The 20,123-nt window shown below is 35.5% G+C and overlaps 1 protein-coding gene across 2 annotated transcripts in view; it reads right to left on the reverse strand.

The window, feature by feature from the left end:
• Positions 1–11,355, reverse strand: part of LOC145268278 (atlastin-2-like) — a 200,571-nt gene extending 189,216 nt beyond the window's left edge. Inside the window, exon 1 of one of the 2 annotated variants that reach the window (XM_080123670.1) lies at positions 11,190–11,355. In XM_080123670.1, coding sequence (XP_079979796.1) covers positions 11,190–11,193 — 4 coding nt within the window. In that variant the 5' untranslated portion in view covers positions 11,194–11,355. Of the gene's footprint in view, positions 1–6,413; positions 6,593–11,189 lie in introns of those variants that run through there. The other variant, XM_080123669.1, reaches the window with a different exon arrangement.
• Between the last annotated feature and the right edge of the window lie 8,768 nt (positions 11,356–20,123).

The raw sequence follows: 20,123 nt of genomic DNA on the forward strand, positions 1-20,123 counted from the left end.
GCTCAAAATAAAATAAATATTTAGATGCTCAAAATAAAATAAATATTTAGATGCTCAAAATAAAATAAATATTTAGATGCTCAAAATAAAATAAATATTTAGATGCTCAAAATAAAATAAATATTTAGATGCTCAAAATAAAATAAATATTTAGATGCTCAAAATAAAATAAATATTTAGATGCTCAAAATAAAATAAATATTTAGATGCTCAAAATAAAATAAATATTTAGATGCTCAAAATAAATTAAATATTTAGATGCTCAAAATAAATTAAATATTTAGATGCTCAAAATAAATTAAATATTTAGATGCTCAAAATAAATTAAATATTTAGATGCTTAAAATAAATTAAATATTTAGATGCTTAAAATAAATTAAATATTTAGATGCTTAAAATAAATTAAATATTTAGATGCTTAAAATAAATTAAATATTTAGATGCTTAAAATAAATTAAATATTTAGATGCTTAAAATAAATTAAATATTTAGATGCTTAAAATAAATTAAATATTTAGATGCTTAAAATAAAATAAATATTTAGATGCTCAAAATAAAATAAATATTTAGATGCTCAAAATAAAATAAATATTTAGATGCTCAAAATAAAATAAATATTTAGATGCTCAAAATAAAATAAATATTTAGATGCTTAAAATAAAAATATTTAGATGCTTACAATAAAATAAATATTAAACTTACAATAACTTCTCATATAATAATATTTAAAATAAAAAACATTTTTTATACCCACACAGATTTTTTTTTCTCACAATCAACTCAATACTAGATTTAGTCAATTACCAAATTATGTACATCCAGAAAAAATCCTGATTGTCTCCCCCTGTTCCAGCTAGTACTCTTGGAAAATGAAACAAAGAAAGCTAAAATGCAAAAGTGTTGAATTAAATTATACTATTAACATCCTAAAACTTTAAGGTTTTTTTTTAACTCAAAATTAGATTTCGTTCAAAGCACTCTTATTCAACGCAAGAAATAAAATGGCTGCTTGTGGCTCTGTTGTTAGCGGAGGTTTCATACCGCAAAAAGCTTTTAACCTACCATTAACCCTAAGTCCTAACTTAAGTTTAGTAGTAGGGTAAGTCATTATTCAAAGAAAAGCAGCTATCTCCAAAAGCAACTGCCATTTAGTGTTTCAAAAAGTTAAACAATTTTTATTATGCTTTCACCCCAAATAAAGCACAGTGCCACTTTGATGTAGGGAGGCTACTATCAGGGATGCAGGGATACTATGTAGGGAGTTGAGCAGCAAGATATCTTCACATTACGCTTGAACTTCTGCATGTCAGTACATTTAGGGAAACAGGAACCCGGAAGGGAATTCCACAGTCTAGCAGTTTTAGAGAAGAAACTATTAGAGTATAAGGCTTTCTTACATCTAGGGATCTCTACAGTGTAGGGGTGAAACTTGGCGGCTTGTCGGGTTTCTTGGGGGAAATTACGTCAAGGGGATACGAGGGCTTGTAATTCGTCGGAGCATCCACTATTAAAATACTTGTAAAACAGGCAGAGGGATGCATTCTTGATGGGACAGAGGTTGAAGCTTAGATGACAGTTCAGGAACTATCAAAAAGTAGTAATAAATAATAAAATAATAGTAATAAATAATAAAAATTTTAAAGTTAATAAACCTTCTATGAGTTAACCATACTTTAGAAATATACAGGTCGGTAGAAAATTAAATTTTTACTGTTTCTGTAATTTTGCCCATTTTTCAATCTCTTTAAAAGGACTACTTGTCACTTGTCAATATTTTTCAATTATTTTCATTTGTCAATGAAATTATTGTAAAAATGATTACTCTCAAATTTGTTGTACTTACAGAGAAGGAGCCGTGTTCTGTCTAAGGCAAGTCATAAGTTTTTAGTTTAAAAACATTTATTTTTATTAAAATCGCTCCAGACAAGGCCACTTTATATAAGGAGTTAAATTTTTTTTTTTTAACCAAATAGAATAAAATACTACTACAAGTTTAAAAACTAGCCAATAATAAATGTTCCTAATTACTTGCCTCTCCACGAGGGCAGAGTTAGACACAAGGTCGGTTTTTGGTGTTGGGAAAATCCAGCTCTCCAAAAAGGAGCACTCTGGATAGGAACAAAAAATTTTAAAAAATCTCAGTCATGAAGGATTTCTCCTCCACTGACCGAACACAGAAAAGGTGAAGTGCAGCAGCAGCAGCATCAGAACAAACACTTTGTTTCTAACCAAAAGGCTGAGAAAAATAAATATTAGCTGAATAGATTTAAACTCGGAAAACAATAATTCTTCCCTCAGCTTTCCTGTAATGATCTGGTCCCTGTTGATTGCGGTGTGGTGCTGGTTCTGTGCAGTTCTAGGAGGTCCACCTTCCCAAGCTTTGAGAAGAGGGTTAGTTCATTGCTAATCGCCTGAGGCGCCCTTACGGAGGAATGACGACGAGGATGCCTAGGCACTTTTTGCAGGTCAGAGTGGCCCTCCTTGGGGGCGCTGACTTCTCAATTTCATTTTCCGACCCTGGTGTCTAAGTTCTTGCAGTGATAGAGAGAACTAAATACCCCCCCCCCTTCTTTGCAGAAAATGCCTAAAGTTCGATAAGCTTTTTAAGGAGAAGAGGGGGGGGAGAGAGAAGAAGAAGAGGGGGGGTATATTTGTTTCTATTATTAATATGATTTGTCAATTCACCCCTACCTCACTACGAGGGCGTTTTAATGCGTTCCGTATTTATTTTCTACACCCGAGGGCAGAGAGTTAGACACAAGATCGGTTATTAATATGGAGAAAATCTAGCTCATCGAAAAGGGGAGGCAAGGGGCTCTTGATTGAAACAAAAAATAAAAAACGACCCCCGTCTAGAAGGATTTCTCTTTCACCAACCGAGGATAAAAAAAAAGATGCAGTGTAATATTAGAACACGCAATGTGTCTATTATGGATTTTAGTAATCGATATTGTTTGTCTAGTTAAAAACATTCGACTTCAAGGCAGTGTAGAAAAATACTTTTCCTGTTAATTTTTGAAGCGAAAACTAGTTCCTTTAATATTATATTTCAATAAGATAACATACCTATTTATGAATGCAAATACACTTCGAGCAGCACTTAAAGATATTTCTTTCTTTCAATCGATGATATAGGTGTTATGAAAAAAAGAAAAAAAAAAATGGCGCTAAAAGTGTCAACCATTTTTTTTTTTTATATACAAAAACAAAATAAAAATCTTAAGTATAAATGAATTACAATTAAATCAGATTTTTATTTTTATTTTTTTTTTATAAATTTTAGGCTTTCTTTAAAGAAGATGTGAAAAAAAAATGTAAATGTTAAAATTCTCACCAAAAGATTAAACTTCAGATGTATACGTTTGCATAAAATGTCGGGTGCTTGTTAAGATAAAGTCGACAGATCGATTTTTTAAATATATAGTTTTAAGCCAGAACAACACTACTTAATTGCCATATCGAAAATGGTAATTACGAAAAGTTTCCGTAAAAATTACTATTAACTATAATTTTCTACTCAATGAATTTTCGTAATTTTTAGATATATTACTATTTTCGACATGGCATTTAAGTACTATTGCTTTTGCTTAAAAAGCAACATAATTTTACAAATCGATCAGTAGTCGACTTTTAAAGAGCACGAAATGTCGGGGTGCTTATTGAGATGGAATTGACAGATCATAAGCGAAAGCGATAAACTTTAGTTTACTAAAAAAAAAAAAAAAAAAAAAAAAAAAAAAAGATACTACACTTTGATCCCGGCCCAAAGGCCAAGAACAGGGGTTTGTTTTACTGTACACATAGATTCGAAAAAGTTGTCACAAAACAAATATAGAACAAATAAATGTTATCAAAGGCAAGATCAAGATAAGTTACTTAACTTTTCTACCCAACTGGATATGTTTTTAGTGTTTATATTTAATGTAACATGTTTATTCAGCTCCAACAACATACAGTGTTTACCGATGTATTGGAAAATTTAAAATGGCAGACGACTCTCTCTTTGAGGCGGTAAGTTTGGGAAAATGAGTTATAAATAAAAAAACAGACAAAATACTGTTAGAAACTCGCTCAATATATGTTACCGTGACATAGGCTCTGTCCCTTGCTATCTATTCCTTGCAAAAAATAAAAAATAAAAAAAATCTTTAGGTTTAATACAACTATTCAGCTGTAGTTTAAAAAAATACTGTGCAGACTGCAGAGCAGAGTGCGTGGTGATCACTGGTGATGATTGATGCACTGGTGCACTTGCACTGTAAATATTGGTCAAAACATGGACGATATTTCTGTGGCCTTCTACACAATACGAACCAAATTTAGGTTAGAGTTAGTAGTAATATTTAAGTTTTTTTTTTAGCTTTAACATGGCTGCTACTAAAACAACATTATCTAACCAAATTAGTTCTTGTTTTAATATCATTTTGGTTCAGGTCCAATTAATAACTCACTGATCAATAATATATCAATTAGGATATTTTATTGCTGTAAGCCTATCGTTATGTCATTATTAATTAAACCAAATTGTTAAAGTTGTTTTCTTCAGGTGCTTGCACTTAAATTTCTTGTTCTCTGTCAGTGGAGGAGAAATCCTTCACGACTGAGACAATTTTTAATTTTGTTCCTTTTCTCCACGTTAAAAAACGACCCTGAACTCTGTCCCGTGTGGAGGCATTGTAAATAGGAACCAGAACCACCTTAAGCGCTAAAAACTTTGTTAATGCAGAAGAATAGACGACTCAAACTCAGCAAACAGTGTGTGTTAGCTAAAAAATTCCCATTGCACTTAATTTTTGCATAAAATAAATAAAATGTTGTTTCGTTTCACGATTTTGAATTTGTTTTTAGTATTATATATATATATATATATATTACTTTATGAAATATTTATTGATTAATTTCCGGGTACTAGTGCAGTGCTACTGCACTGCAGTGCAGTGACCCGGACGTAAATAATAACGGTACTAGTGCAGAGAGAGAGAGAGAGAGAGAGAGAGAGAGAGAGAGAGAGTGCCGGAAGTAAATAATAACGTTATTATTTAAAAAGCCATTCTTAACATGGGGAGAGGAGAGTATTTTGTACCTATTCTATACTTCATCTTTACAATTGAATATAAAAAAAACATAAAACTTTAATTAAACTTGGAAATACGATTTAAAAAATAGCACGGATCACTCTCTGCACTAGCACCAATTTCCGTTTTTTTTGTTTTTTTTATCTGACACTCTTTGCTGCCAACCTCGAGTCGCCTATTCAGTGCTTGCTACTTATGTATTTTTGGTACCGCGCTGAAATAACATTATTTCGAAAGCCATTCTTAACATGGGGGAGAGGAGGAGTGTTTTGTAACTAATCTGTGCTTTCCACCTAACAAATTAATAATAATAATAATAATAATAATGATAATAATAATAATAATAATAATAATAATAATAATAATGCATTAGCACTTACTGAAATCGTATTTCCAAGCTTAAAATTTTATGATTTTTTTTTATTCAATTGTAAGGTTAAAGTACAGAATAGGTACTAAACACCCTCCCCTCACCATGTGAAGAATGGCTTTTTAAATAATAGCGTTATTATTTCAGCACGGATCAATAAGTACACATGACTGAGTACCATAAGATATCGTGAAACTTGAATTTAACTGAAAAAAAAAAAAATAATAATAATAATAATAATAATAATTAAAAATAGCGCGGTACGAAAAATACGTAAGCAGCATCGCCTATTCTTCTGCATCCCCAAAACTTCCAATAATAACCCTGACAATATTTATTACAAATGTTTTAATAATCATCTAAGCCCGTCTGTCAAGTTGAAAGTGGCAAGAATTCAAGTTTATAGTCCATTAAATCAAGTATTTCAGTTCATCATAAAGAATATTTTAGAAAAGAGCCAACTTGTTTATGTCCATTTCCGTAAAAATAAAAGCAAATCAATTAATGAAAAGAGAAAGAAACAGCAAGTGATGCTGGTGTGAAATGAATGCATTTACAACAAAAACAAAATATTCCAGTGATATTTGCCATAACAATCTGTTTCAAGTTATCATACAACAAAGCGATATTTCTTTCGCGCAGACGACAAGTTATTTTATTCATTTACACCTGGTTTCATTCTTATCAAAACACAGACCCCCCACTCCATTTCTTTCTCTCTTTCACATCAATTGTTATTTTGGTACTCATGCAGAGAGCACGGTTCACTCTCTGCATTAGCACCGTTATATTATATATATATATATATATATATATATATATATATATATATATATATATATATACACACACACACACACAGAGGGAGAAGTGGCCTTTGGAAAAGAGGGAACAGGAAAATTTGCGACTTCATGCGAAAGGGAAGTTCACAGCGCTCGAGTTTAGGTCGAAAAATAAATATTACGAACCCATATTTCGAAGTTATCCAACACTACTTTGCTTCTTCCCTCAAGACTAGCAACGGTGGATGGGCGCCATGACACCAGAAGATTTACGTCACTCTTCTCTTCTTCCTTTCTTTCTCTCTTACTCTCTCTCTTTTACTTTCTTTTCTCTTCTGTTTTCTCTTCCTCTATCCTCTTATCTTTTCTTCTCCCACCCCATAATTTCCCGGAAATGCATCTTGCGTTCGGTTTATGTCGACATTTTCCGTGAGTATGGAAAAGTCACTAAACCAAGCTTCTTTAATCTAACATTCGAAATAAATTTTTAAAATCATACCTTTTTTTTTTTTTTTTTTTTTTTTTTTAGTTTCAATCATCAAAAAAAGACGACGCTTTATTCAAAATATTCACATTAAAACCGCGTAGGCAGCGACTACTACAAATTTAATAAACAAAACTTCACTTTCGTTGTTTATAGCCAACGAAAATAAACAAAATATTATTTCTTTTTATTGTAAATTAAAGTATACAAACAAAAGAAATCGTGTTGAATTCATTGGTTTTTAATTTAAAAAATGCCTGTTGTAAAATATTAATAACTTCTATAGCGTTTGTTGTATCAACTGTTTATAATCTCTATCTCTGTCTCCTATTAGGCTAGGGATTTTTATCCTGGGCCCCCAAAATCAACCATTCCTGTAATAATCCGGTCCCTGTTGATTTTGCGGTGGGAGTTTAGTTCTGTGCTGTTGCTGCTGTTCTAGGGGGTCCACCCTCCCAGGCTTTGCCTTCTCTCTTTAAGAAGCGAGGTTATTGCTAATTGCCTGAGGTGGCCGTTGCTGGGGAATGCCGGAGTCATTTTTTGCAGATCAGTGCCCCTTCTCTGGGGTGCTGACTTCTCAATTCCACTTTCCGACCCTGGTCTAACTTCTTGCAGTGGGAGAGAACTGAAAAAATTTCTATCTCTCCTATTATAAAAGGAACTGCGTGTGTGTGTGTGTGTGTGCGCGCCGATTTTTATGAAATTTCACACGAACATACTTTACAAAACAAAAACAAAAATTCTTTAGGTTTAATACAACTATTTAGCTGTAGTTTAAAAAAAAAAAATACTGTGTCTGTACAGTGGCACTGCAGTGCAGTGCAGTGCCACTGCACTGCACTGCAGTAGTGCGTGGTGATGATGCATTGAGTGGTGCACTGCAGTGGTGCACTTGTACCGTAAATATTGGTCAAAACATGGACGATATTTTTGTGGGCTTCTACACAATACGAACCAAATTTAGTTTTTTTTTTTTTTTACATAGGCGTCACCACTTATCAAGGCCGATAGGCCACTCAAGGATAAAGGTTAAAGAGTGTACAGTAGTCAAAAGGACAATATAGTAATCGATAGTAATGGAAGTTCGGTAAATTTGTTAACTTAAGTGGAACGAACAACGGCTCATCAGAAACTAGTTCACGTGGCACTTGAAGACAACCATATTATAGACAGCTGGAAAGCAGGAAAACGGAAGACAATTCCACAGGCGTGCAGTTAGTTCTAAGATAGAAGCTTTGATCATGGAATCTATGTTTAGGTTTAGGCACAGATAAAGAGTAGGGGGGATTATTGATAGTGTTTTCAGTTAGTCGAGTGTTTCTTGTGAAAGTTTGGCGAGGGGGGACCATAGATTGAAGCTCAGTCGAACACTTTCCATGAAAATAACGGTACAGCAGAGACAAACTTGCAACATCTCTTCTGTGAGATAGAGGTTGCAAGGAAGAGAAAAGGACATCTCCCACCAGGCCACGAAGTCTATTTTGAACTCTATCAAGGCAGGACAAGTCTTTTCTAGCAGCTCCTGCCCATATGTGGCAACAGTATTCCATCCTTGGACGAATCTGGCTCTTATATAGATAGAGAATTGCATCAGCAGTGAGATATCTACTTGATCGATAGAAGGATTCAACCATTTTTCCAGCGGCCTTGGCAACAGATTTGATGTACGTGTTCCATTTAAGATCAGGAGTAAAGGTCAAGCCAAGAAGCCTGTCAAAACTTGAGGCCTCCCCAAAACGAGAGCCATTCATTTTAATTGATGCCAGATGGGGATCAGAACGTTGATGATGTAAAGAGAGAAGCTTGGTTTTAGATGCATTAAAAGTAACCAGCCACTCCTTTCCCCATTTTACAATGTGATCAAGATCAGAGGAGAGAGAATCGGAGAGAACTTGGTCGTTTACTGTCTTAGATGTGCTACCATAGATGGTAGTGTCGTCAGCAAAAATGTCTACGAATGATTTAAGGATGTGATTTGAAAGATCATTAATGTAGATCAAGAAAAGAGTTGGTCCCAGGATGGACCCCTCAGGGACTCCAGCATTTATACTGTGAGATTCTGATTTTTGCCCATCAACTACTACTCTTATGAACCTATCAGAGAGAAATGATTTAATAATTGAGAAGACATTTCGAGCTATATCATAGTTGGAGATCTTGTGAAGTAAACCTTTATGCCATACCCTATCAAAGGCCTTTCATATGTCAAGAGCAATTGCCTTAGAAAGGTTGCCTCTGTCAAGAGATTCGCTAATCCTATGAGATATAACTGTAAGCACATCTGCTGTAGATCTAGCAGAACGGAAACCATATTGTGTGTCACTAAGAAGGTTATTTTTGCTGAGACGGTTGATTACTTCTCTATTTAACACAGATTCCAGCAACTTACTCATGATGCACAGGAGACTTAGATTAGAGTCAGTAGTAATATTTAAGTTTTTTTTAGCTTTAACATGGCTGCTACTAAAATAACATTATCTAACCAAATTAGTTCTTGTTTTAATATCATTTTGGTTCAGGTCCAATTAATAACTCACTGATCAATAATATATCAATTAGGATATTTTATTGCTGTAAGCCTATCGTTATGTCATTATTAATTAAACCAAATTGTTAAAGTTGTTTTCTTCAGGTGCTTGCACTTAAATTTCTTGTTCTGTCAGTGGAGGAGAAATCCTTCACGACTGAGACAATTTTTAACTTTTGTTCCTTTTCTCCACGTTAAAAAACGACCCTGGTGTCTAACTCTGTCTCGTGTGGGGGGGGGGTAGTAGAGTAAATAGGAACCAGAACCACCTTAAGCGCTAAAAACTTTGCTAATGCAGAAGAATAGACGACTCAAACTCAGCAAACAGTGTCAGCTAAAAAATTCTCATTGTACTTAATTTTTGCATAAAATAAATAAAATGTTTCGTTTCACGATTTTGAATTTGTTTTTAGTATTATAAAAAAATATATATTACTTTATGAAATATTTATTGATTAATTTCCGGGTACTAGTAGTGAGTGCAGTCAGTGCAGTGACCCGGACGTAAATAATAACGATACTAGTGCAGAGAGGGTGATCCGCCCCGGAAGTAAATAATAACGTTATTAATTAAAAAGCCATTCTTAATATGGGGGAAAGGAGGGTGTTTTGTACCCATTCTATACTTCATCTTTACAAATTGAATAATAAAAACATATAAAACTTTAATTAAACTTGGATTTAAAAAATAGCACGGATCACTCTCTGCACTAGCACCAATTTCCGTTTTTGTTTTTTTTAGAAAAATAGTTATCTGACACTCCTTACTGCCAACCTAGAGTCGCCTATTCGGTACTACTGATGTATTTTTGGTACCGCGCTGAAATAACGTTATTTCGAAAGCCATTCTTAACATGGGGGAGAGGAAGAGTGTTTTGTAACTAATCTGTGCTTCCACCAAACAAATTAATCATAATAATAATAATAATAATAATCACTTACTGATCCACGCTATTTTTTAAATCATATTTCCAAGCTTAAAGTTTTATGATATATTTTTTTATTCAATTGTAAGGTTAAAGAACAGAATAGGTACAAAACACCTTCCTCTCACCATATTAATAGCTTTTTAAATAATAGCGTTATTATTTCAGCACGGATCAATAAGTGCATGAGTACCATAATAAGATATCGCCAAACTTGAACTGAAAAAAAAAAAAAATTAAAAATAGCGCGGTACATCCCCAAAACTTCCAATAATAACCCTGACAATATTTATTACAAATGTTTTAATAATCATCTAAGCCCGTCTGTCAAGTTGAAAGTGGCAAGAATTCAAGTTTATAGTCCATTAAATCAAGTATTTCAGTTCATCATAAAGAATATTTTAGAAAAGAGCCAACTTGTTTATGTCCATTTCCGTAAAAATAAAAGCAAATCAATTAATGAAAAGAGAAAGAAACAGCAAGTGATGCTGGTGTGAAATGAATGCATTTACAACAAAAACAAAATATTCCAGTGATATTTGCCATGACAATCTGTTTCAAGTTATCATACAACAAAGCGATATTTCTTTCGCGCAGACGACAAGTTATTTTCATTCATTTGCACCTGGTTTCATTCTTATCAAAACACAGACCCCCCCCTCCATTTCTTTCTCTCTTTCACATCAATTGTTATTTTGGTACTCATGCAGAGAGTGATCCATGCTGAAATAATCACATTATTTAAAAAGCCATTCTTAACATGGCGAGGGGAGGGTGTTGTTTTGTACCTATTCTGTACTTTAACCTTATAAACTTTAATTAAACGTGGAAATACGATTTAAAAAATAGCAAGGATCACTCTCTGCATTAGCACCGTTATTTTATATATACACACACACACACACACACACACACACAGAGGGAGAAGTGGCCTTTGGAAAAGAGGGAACAGGAAAATTTGCGACTACATGCGAAATGGAAGTTCACAGCGCTCAAGTGTAGGTCAAAAAATAAATATTACGAACCCATATTTCGAAGTTATCCAACACTACTTTTCTTCTTGCCTCAAAACTAGCAACGGTGGATGGGCGCCATGACACCAGAAGATTTACGTCACTCTTCTCTTCTTCCTTTCTTTCTCTCTTTCTCTCTCTCTCTCTTTTACTTACTTTTCTCTACTTTTTTCTCTTTCTCTATCCTCTTATCTTTTCTTCTCCCACCCCATAATTTCCCGGAAATGCATCTTGCGTTCGGTTTATGTCGACATTTTCCGTGAGTAAGGAAAAGTCACTAAACCAAGCTTCATCGAATTCTTTAATCTAACATTCGAAATAAATTTTTAAAATCATACCTTTTTTTTTAGTTTCATTAATTAAAACACAATCATCTAAAAAAGACGACGTTTTATTCAAAATATTCACATTAAAACCGCATAGGCAGCGACTACTACAAATTTAATAAACAAAACTTCACTTTCGTTGTTTATAGCCAACGAAAATAAACAAAATATTTCTTTCTAATTTAAAAATATCTTTGTAACCTACTTTATAAATATTGATTATAAAAAGATTCCTTTATTTTATTGTAAATTAAAGTATACAAACAAAAGAAATCGTGTTGAATTCATTGGTTTTTAATTTAAAAAATGCCTGTTGTAAAATATTAATAACTCCTATAGCGTTTGTTGTATCAACTGTTTATAATCTCTATCTCTGTCTCCTATTAGGCTAGGGATTTTTATCCTGGGCCCCCAAAATCAACCATTCCTGTAATAATCCGGTCCCTGTTGATTTTGCGGTGGGAGTTTAGTTCTGTGCAGTTCTAGGGGGTCCACCCTCCCAGGCTTTGCCTTCTCTCTTTAAGAAGCGGATAGGTTATTGCTAATTGCCTGAGGTGGCCGTTGCTGGGGAATGCCGGAGTCATTTTTTTGCAGATCAGTGCCCCTTCTCTGGGGTGCTGACTTCTCAATCCCACTTTCCGACCCTGGTTTAACTTCTTGCAGTGGGAGAGAACTGAAAAAACTTCTATCTCTCCTATTATAAAAGGAACTGTGTGTGTGTGTGTGTGTGTGTGTGTGTGTGTGTGTGTGTGTGAGTTCGTTCCCGGCTGTACCGAATTTTATGAAATTTCACACGAACTTGGCAGTGTTTTTAGATAGGTTTTCGTATTAGAATGGGGGTTGTTTTACTGTACACATAGATTCGAAAAAGTTGCCACAAAACAAATATAGAACAAATAAATGTTATCAAAGGCAAGATAAGTTACTTTTCTACCGAACTGGAACTGGATATGTTTTTAGTGTTTATATTTAATGTAACATGTTTATTCAGCACGAAAAACATACGGTGTTTACCGATGTATTGTGAGATTCAAAATGGCAGCCGACTCTCTCCCGTAGACGGTAAGTTTGGGAAAAGGAGTTATAAATAAAAAACAGTCAAAATACTGTTAAAAACCCGCCGAATATATGTCAGCCTATGTCACGGTAACATATATTGAGCGAGTTTCTAACAGTATTTTGTCTGTTTTTTTTATTTATAACTCATTTTCCCAAACTTACCGCCTCAAAGAGAGAGTCGTCTGCCATTTTAAATTTTCCAATACACTGTATGTTTTTGTAGCTGAATAAACATGTTACATTAAATATAAACACTAAAAACATATCCAGTTGGGTAGAAAAGTAACTTATCTTGCCTTGATAACATTTATTTGTTCTATATTTGTTTTGTGACAACTTTTTCGAATCTATGTGTACAGTAAAACAAACCGTTAGAATGTTTTCGATAAGTATCGTTAATCGAAATAATCCGATGAAAGAATGAACAGCGGATGTTGAATAAAGTTAACATCTTACACAACGTAACATCAACAGTGCATTTCAAAAGTTGTATTATGTTCGAACATGTTTTCCCACACATATACACACTCACACGTACACACGCACATACGCACACACACACACGCACATACGCACACACGCACGCATATACAAAGCCTCATACACATACTCACATTCATGCACATACACACACTCGAGCTGTGACGTCACTTCCTTTTAAGTGAAAACCAGACATGCGCACCCAGAACACTAACTCCAGTATAAAAGTCAACAAAACCTGTTAACTTCCCTTTTTTCGTCCGGACCAGCGTTCGAGCTGCTTAGTCGACGAACCGACCGCGTGCGCTAACGTCACTCTATTTCCCCTTCGCCTTTGACTCATAAAAACAGACAAGTGTGCGACGCTCTACTGAGCTTAACCCTCTCTTTCTACATGCCGGCTTGCTACTTTGCGTTTCTCTATTGCATTCCCTTTCCTTCCACGCGCGTAGTCGTCAATGACTGAATGAACACGTGTACACCGAAGACTTTCATTTCTCAAAAGAAAATAAACGACATGTTTATGTTATTCCAGCATTTGAGTTCTTTGTTTCCTTCATTCAATTCGTTTAATTATTTTTTCTTGTGGCGAGTTAGGGTATTTTATATCCAGGTCCGCAGCATGATATGGTGACCCCTTTATTTTAAAAATGAAATGAATGATTTTGAACGAAACACGCGGTAAACTAAACTCTCCCACAAAAATTCACGGCACGCACGAAAAATAATTCCCCCCCCCCCAAAAAAAATAATTCCCCCACTCCCCCAAAAAAAAAAAACTCGTCGACCACGAGGAGGAACAATTTCAAACCGCGCATAAGAAATTGAAATATAAAAATTTCAACACAAAAAAAAAATGGAACTTCAACAGATGGACTTCTACAACGAAACCATGGCATTAAACATTTGGCAACCTGACCGAAACCAAGACGAGGAATTAGCAGAATTAAAGTCGGCGGTTGACAAGCTTTTGAAGCAGCTAGCCGACGCACTTCAAACGCGTCAACATTCTCACAGAAACCACGACGACATGCGGCGAAATTACAGGCGAAGAAGTTAAAGCAGGAACCGATCCACGTCACGACATAGACAAGATGTGTGTTTCTATCACAGGAGATTCGGCGTCGACGCGAGAAGATGCACTAAACCCTGCGCGTTCAAAAAACTGGCACAGGGAAGCGAACCTTCCAGCCAGTAATGACGACGACTGTAGCTGGAGCACACAAAAAAGGTCGCATATTTCATATCCGAGACAAAATTCACGGATATAACTTTTTAATAGACACCGGAGTGGAAATCAGCGTCATACCGACACCGCATGGCCACCTAACAGGGACCCAATTTTTCAACTTTCAAGTCGCCAATGGTACAAAAATACCCACTTTTGGCGAAAAAACTTTAAATTTGAACCTTGGAATGTGGAGGAATTTTTTATGGAATTTCACCATAGCCAGCGTGACTACTCCAATTTTGGGGGCGGACTTTTTAGCCCATTTCAACCTGTCTGTCGACATGACTCATCACACATTGACAGTCAACGAAACGAAGATTTCGGTGAGAGGAACTAACTCGAAATTTTTAACCACCGGAATCAGCACTGCCTTACCCGAAGATTTACACGTCCGCCGGTTACTCCAAAAATTTCCTCAACTTTCCCAGCCGTTTAAAAACACGGATCTCATCAAACACAGCTCTAAGCACTATATTAAGACCACAAGACCACCCGTCTATTCAACCCCCAGACGCTTTAAACCGGATAAATACAAATTGGCAAAATCCGAGTTTCAAAACCTACTCCACATGGGAATAATACGACCCTCGAAAAGTGCTTGGTCATCACTACTCCACATGGTACAGAAAGCTGATAACACCACATGGCGACCGTGCGGAGATTTTAGACACTTAAACGCAAAAACTGTTCCAGATAGATATCCTATTCCCCATATCCATGACTTCGCCAATGGACTCCAAGGCGCCACAATTTTCTCCAAACTGGACCTCGTTAAGGCATATTTTCAAATTCTAGTCGCAGAAGAAGACATTCATAAAACCGCACTGACCACACCATTTGGCCTTTACGAGTTCCTAAGGATGCCTTTCGGGTTGAGAAACGCCTGTCAAACTTTTCAGCGTTTGATTGACGAAGTTTTCAGAGGTCTGCCGTTCATATTCGCTTATGTGGACGACGTTTTAATCGCCAGCAGAAACCTCGAAGAACACCGGCTACAACTGGAACAAACTTTTGAAAGACTGTCACATTTCGGTCTTAAACTAAACACCGATAAATGTGTTTTTGGCCACCAGGAAGTTCAATTTCTCGGTCATTTAATGGACAAAGATGGAATCTCCCCTTTGCCTGAAAAAGTAAGTGCTATTTCGAATTTCCCTCTACCGACATCTGTCAGACAAGTATGCCGTTTTGTAGGCATAATTAACTATTACCGACGTTTTTTGCCTAACTGTTCCACATTACTTGCACCTTTAACGGACTTGTTAAAAAAACAAACCAAAAACCAACAGTTAGTTTTGGAAGGACCTGCACTACAGGCCTTCGAACAATCGAAAACTGCTTTGGCAAACTTCACCAAACTCACTTATATCCAAAATAGCGATACAACAGAGCTTACGCTTATGACGGACGCATCGGAAATAGCAGTAGGAGCTGTCATTCACCAAATTTCTGACAACAAAATGACCCCTATTTCATTCTTCTCTGCCAAGTTAAACAAAGCACAAACTAAATATAGCACTTTCTCGAGAGAGTTACTTGCAATTTACCTTGCAATTAATCACTTTAAACATCTCCTCGAGGGCAGAAAATTTTCCATTTATACGGATCATAAACCTCTAACATTTGCTCTACACACACATGTCGACAAATATGGTCCACGAGAAATTCGACACCTGGACTTTATAGCCCAATATTCTACCGATATACGGTACGTAAAAGAACAAGAAAATGTTGTAGCTGACACTTTATCTCATGCAACAATTGCTTCTGTAAATTCCACTCCACTAAGTATGGAATTAATAGCACAGGAGCAATTAACCGATACCACACTCCCAGCTATAATGGACAAAACTCCTCTGAAGCTAAAAGAAATGCCGATACCATTCGGAACAACTTTCTATTGCGATGTTTCACAAAAACACCCTCGCCCTTATATTTCACCCAGCCTCAGATGACAAGTTTTCCAACACTTCCACAATTTGTCCCACCCAGGAAAACGTGCCACTGTGAAATTAATAACGGAACGTTTTATTTAGCCAAATATGAATATGGACATCTGTAGTTGAACCAAAACTTGCATTTCTTGCCAAAAAAACAAAAAACAAAGTTCACAGGCACACAAAATCACCTTCAGGAACTTTCAGTGTATCAGACGCTAGGTTTACTCATATGCATATCGACTTGGTTGGACCCTTGCCCATTTCAAAAGGACATACCCACATCCTTACTATAGTTGATAGATTCAGCAGATGGCCGACAGCAATACCAGTGAAAGACATATCAGCCGCAACAATAGCCAGAGCGATTTTACAAGATTGGATAGCAATTTTCGGAGTGCCTTCCATAATCACAACGGACAGGAGCTCACAGTTCCAACCAACTCTTTTCACTGAATTCAACCATTTGTTGGGAACAAAGCACATTAAGACTACTGCCTATCATCCTTACACAAACGGTATGGTGGAACGATTTCATAGACAATTAAAAGCATTTTTGGCTATGAACGAAAACAAATCGGACTGGTCAGACAATTTGCCACTCATTCTCTTAGCAATTCGCAACACTGTGAAGGAAGATTTGCAGAGCACACCTGCAGAATTAGTTTTCGGATCAACACTGATTTTACCAGGACAATTCTGCGAAAACAATATGGACATTTCCCCAACGACAACTTTTGTGACGGACTTAAAACACAAAATGTCACAATTAAAATTTACTCCAACCAAAAAGCCAGACACGAACATTTTCATTCCAAGCGATATTTAAACATGTAAATACGTTTTTATCAGGAACGACGCAGTAAAAAACTATTATGTCCAAATTATTCCGAACCTTATTTAGTTCTCGACAGGAGTAAAAAGTATTTTACGATATTAAAAAGAGAAAACAAAGACACTATAGCAATAGACAGACTTAAACCTGCATTTATAGACGAACAATTACACGTTTCTCCTAGTCCAATACAAGAACATACACACTCAGAAACGGACAAAGAAATTACAAAAAACAACACACCACAAACAACAACAAAAACTGGTCGAAAAGTTCATTGGCCAAAACATTTCAAACAATATATAACTTATTAAAAAAAAAAAAAAATATACATAAAAAACAAAAACGAAATACATTTCTCTTGTATATAAATTTTTTTTCTCTCCAGGAGGGGGAGTCTTGTTCGAACATGTTTTCCCACACATATACACACCCACACGTATGCACGCACATACGCACACACACACGCACGTACGCACACACACATGCACGCATATACAAAGCCTCATACACATACTCACACACACCCGAGCTGTGACGACACTTCCTTTTAAGTGAAAACCAGACTTGCGCACCCAGAACACTAACTCCAATATAAAAGTCAACAAAACCTGTTAACTTCCCTTTTTTCATCCGGACCAGCGTTCGTGCTCTAACGTCACTCTATCTCCCCTTCGCCTTTGGCCCATCAAAACAGACAAGTGTGCGATGCTCTACTGAGCTTAACCCTCTCTTTCTACAGGCCGGCTTGCTACTTTGCGTTTCTCTATTGCATTCCCTTTCCTTCCACGCGCGTAGTCGTCAACGGCTGAATGAACACGTGTACACCGAAGACTTTCATTTCTCAACAGAAAATAAACGACATGTTTATTTTATTCCAGCATTTGAGTTCTTTGTTTCCTTCGTTCAATTCGTTTCATTATTTTTTTCTTGTGGCGAGTTAGGGTATTTTATATTCTGGTCCACAGCAATTACCACACAAGCCGAAAGGCCCGATATATAAAATCAACAGTAGATTCTTTGATATGACAGGGGCGCATTTGAAATGAATGTTTCTGTTTAGTGCACAATTGAACCATGATACTTGATTTTTGAATTTTCAACTTTAATTCCAGCCATTATATATAAAAATAATTTTATATAATCAACAGTAGAATGTAAACTACAATTTATTGTGGAATAAATCACCTCCCGATGCACTGCGATGGATCCCCCAAGTAGAGCAGGCAATCATTCGACTTGGTTTATCATTAAATTGTTTTTCATGAGTCCAGTTGCTCCTTTACTTACTGGAATGATAAAGATCTTCCTAAGATTCCAATTTCTTTTCATATCATACATAAGACCTTCGTATTTCGTTATCTTGCCCTCTCATCTGTGTTAACCCAGTATCATTAGGAACACTAACTTTTACTAAGGTTGCTTCTTTATCCCTTTCATCTCATGTCACTATGTCAGTTTTAACAGCTCTGTTTTCTAAATATGTAGCTGTAGAAATTGTAGTCATGGTGGATGGTGTATGACTTATTTCCAACTGTTTTTACTGGTAGATGCTCCCAGGATTTGTTTTTTTTTTTTACAAATGAAAATAACTTCAGACAAGACACTTGATGTAAAGAGCTAACAAGAATGAAAGATGATTATTGAAAAAGCAAGAGATGGTCATTGACTTTAGTCTTGACCAAAAAAAAAACAAAAAAACAAGGTTATAGGTATAAAGAAAACAATCAGCAGGAAGAGAGTTCCACAAGCCTGCGGTTCTTGGAAAGAAGCTGCTGGAAGCTTTACTACAGTGAGGTATCAATACAATAAATTAATGGAGACCACCAGATGATGGTGAAGTGTATTTTGGATATGAGTTTCACCATCATTTAACAAAGAGATGGTGTGGGGTGGTGCTAATATAGACAGGAACCATTGAAGATAGACTTGTTGGTCATACCAGAGTACTTAAAATTTAAATTTCTGCGTGTTAGTACAGTCAGAGGAAATTCCAAAAGCTAGCAGTTCAAGAAAAGAAACTATCAGAGTAGAACTAGTACATCTGCCCAGGTCCCCAAGCAACCGAAGCAGTCTTCACCATCTTGTTTTGTCAAATTTAAACATTCCCAGTAAGCATTAACAGCGAGTTTTGTTGTCCAAATATTTGAGTCAATATTTGTATAGTAGTATGGAATGATACTTCACTTGGTTGTCTGGGCAAAATGTGTCATAGTTTGCATATTTTTTGTATTCTGCGACCCCAAATATTCTTAATATAAGTTGAAACATTTTTTCTCTGTCTTTTGAAAGATTTCCTCATACCTTACGAAATATGCCTCGAAAGTTACTTTATCTGATATTAGCATACTTAGGCAGCATGTTTCATTGAAGAGCAGGGATACTTCCTGTTTGTTTCTCTTGTAATCCATTTTTTTTTTTTTTTTTTGGCGGGCTAGTGTTTGAACATTCTGATTGAAATATTACTGTATAGTATTGTATGCAATAAATATATTATGCTATTACAAACAAAATCGAGTACTCTGTTTTTATTTCTCTAAAAAGAAAAATTGGAGGGGGGGGGTGCGCCACTAGGGCAATGGGTTCTGAAATTTTAGCCTCGTTTTCAGTTTTGGAAAAGTTAGGTTATGTGGAACTCGGCCACAGCAGAAAATGAACCCTTTGTTGTTCAAATTGCTCAAAAATTCTTTGAAAGTTTCTTTCTTTTTTTTTTGTTTTTACTTTTGTACATGGGGTTGGATACAAAGATAGGCCATGATGGTCTCTCCATTAGAGTCCCAAGAATCGGCCAAAAAAGTTGTAAATAAAGAAATAATGAGAGGAAAAACTGACAGGGTGGGTGGGTGCATTCTTAAAATTTTTATTGAGAGGGGGAGGCTGTGACACCAGTGAAAGAGTGAGATTTTGTTGCTAAACGGGTTTGTCAGAGATATGTATGTCGAGGCAGCACAAGTGCAACTAGTTTATCAGAGCACATTCCATTAAAATATTTGTAGTTGTTGTTTTTCCATTGGTGTATTGAACCACTTTTTCTGTTTTAATTTAACTTTTTTTATCTTATGCCTGCAACGCAAAGAT

This window comes from Euprymna scolopes, chromosome 43 (assembly GCF_053919585.1).
Source record: "Euprymna scolopes isolate OS-2025 chromosome 43, ASM5391958v1, whole genome shotgun sequence".
Lineage (NCBI taxonomy): Eukaryota > Metazoa > Mollusca > Cephalopoda > Sepiida > Sepiolidae > Euprymna > Euprymna scolopes.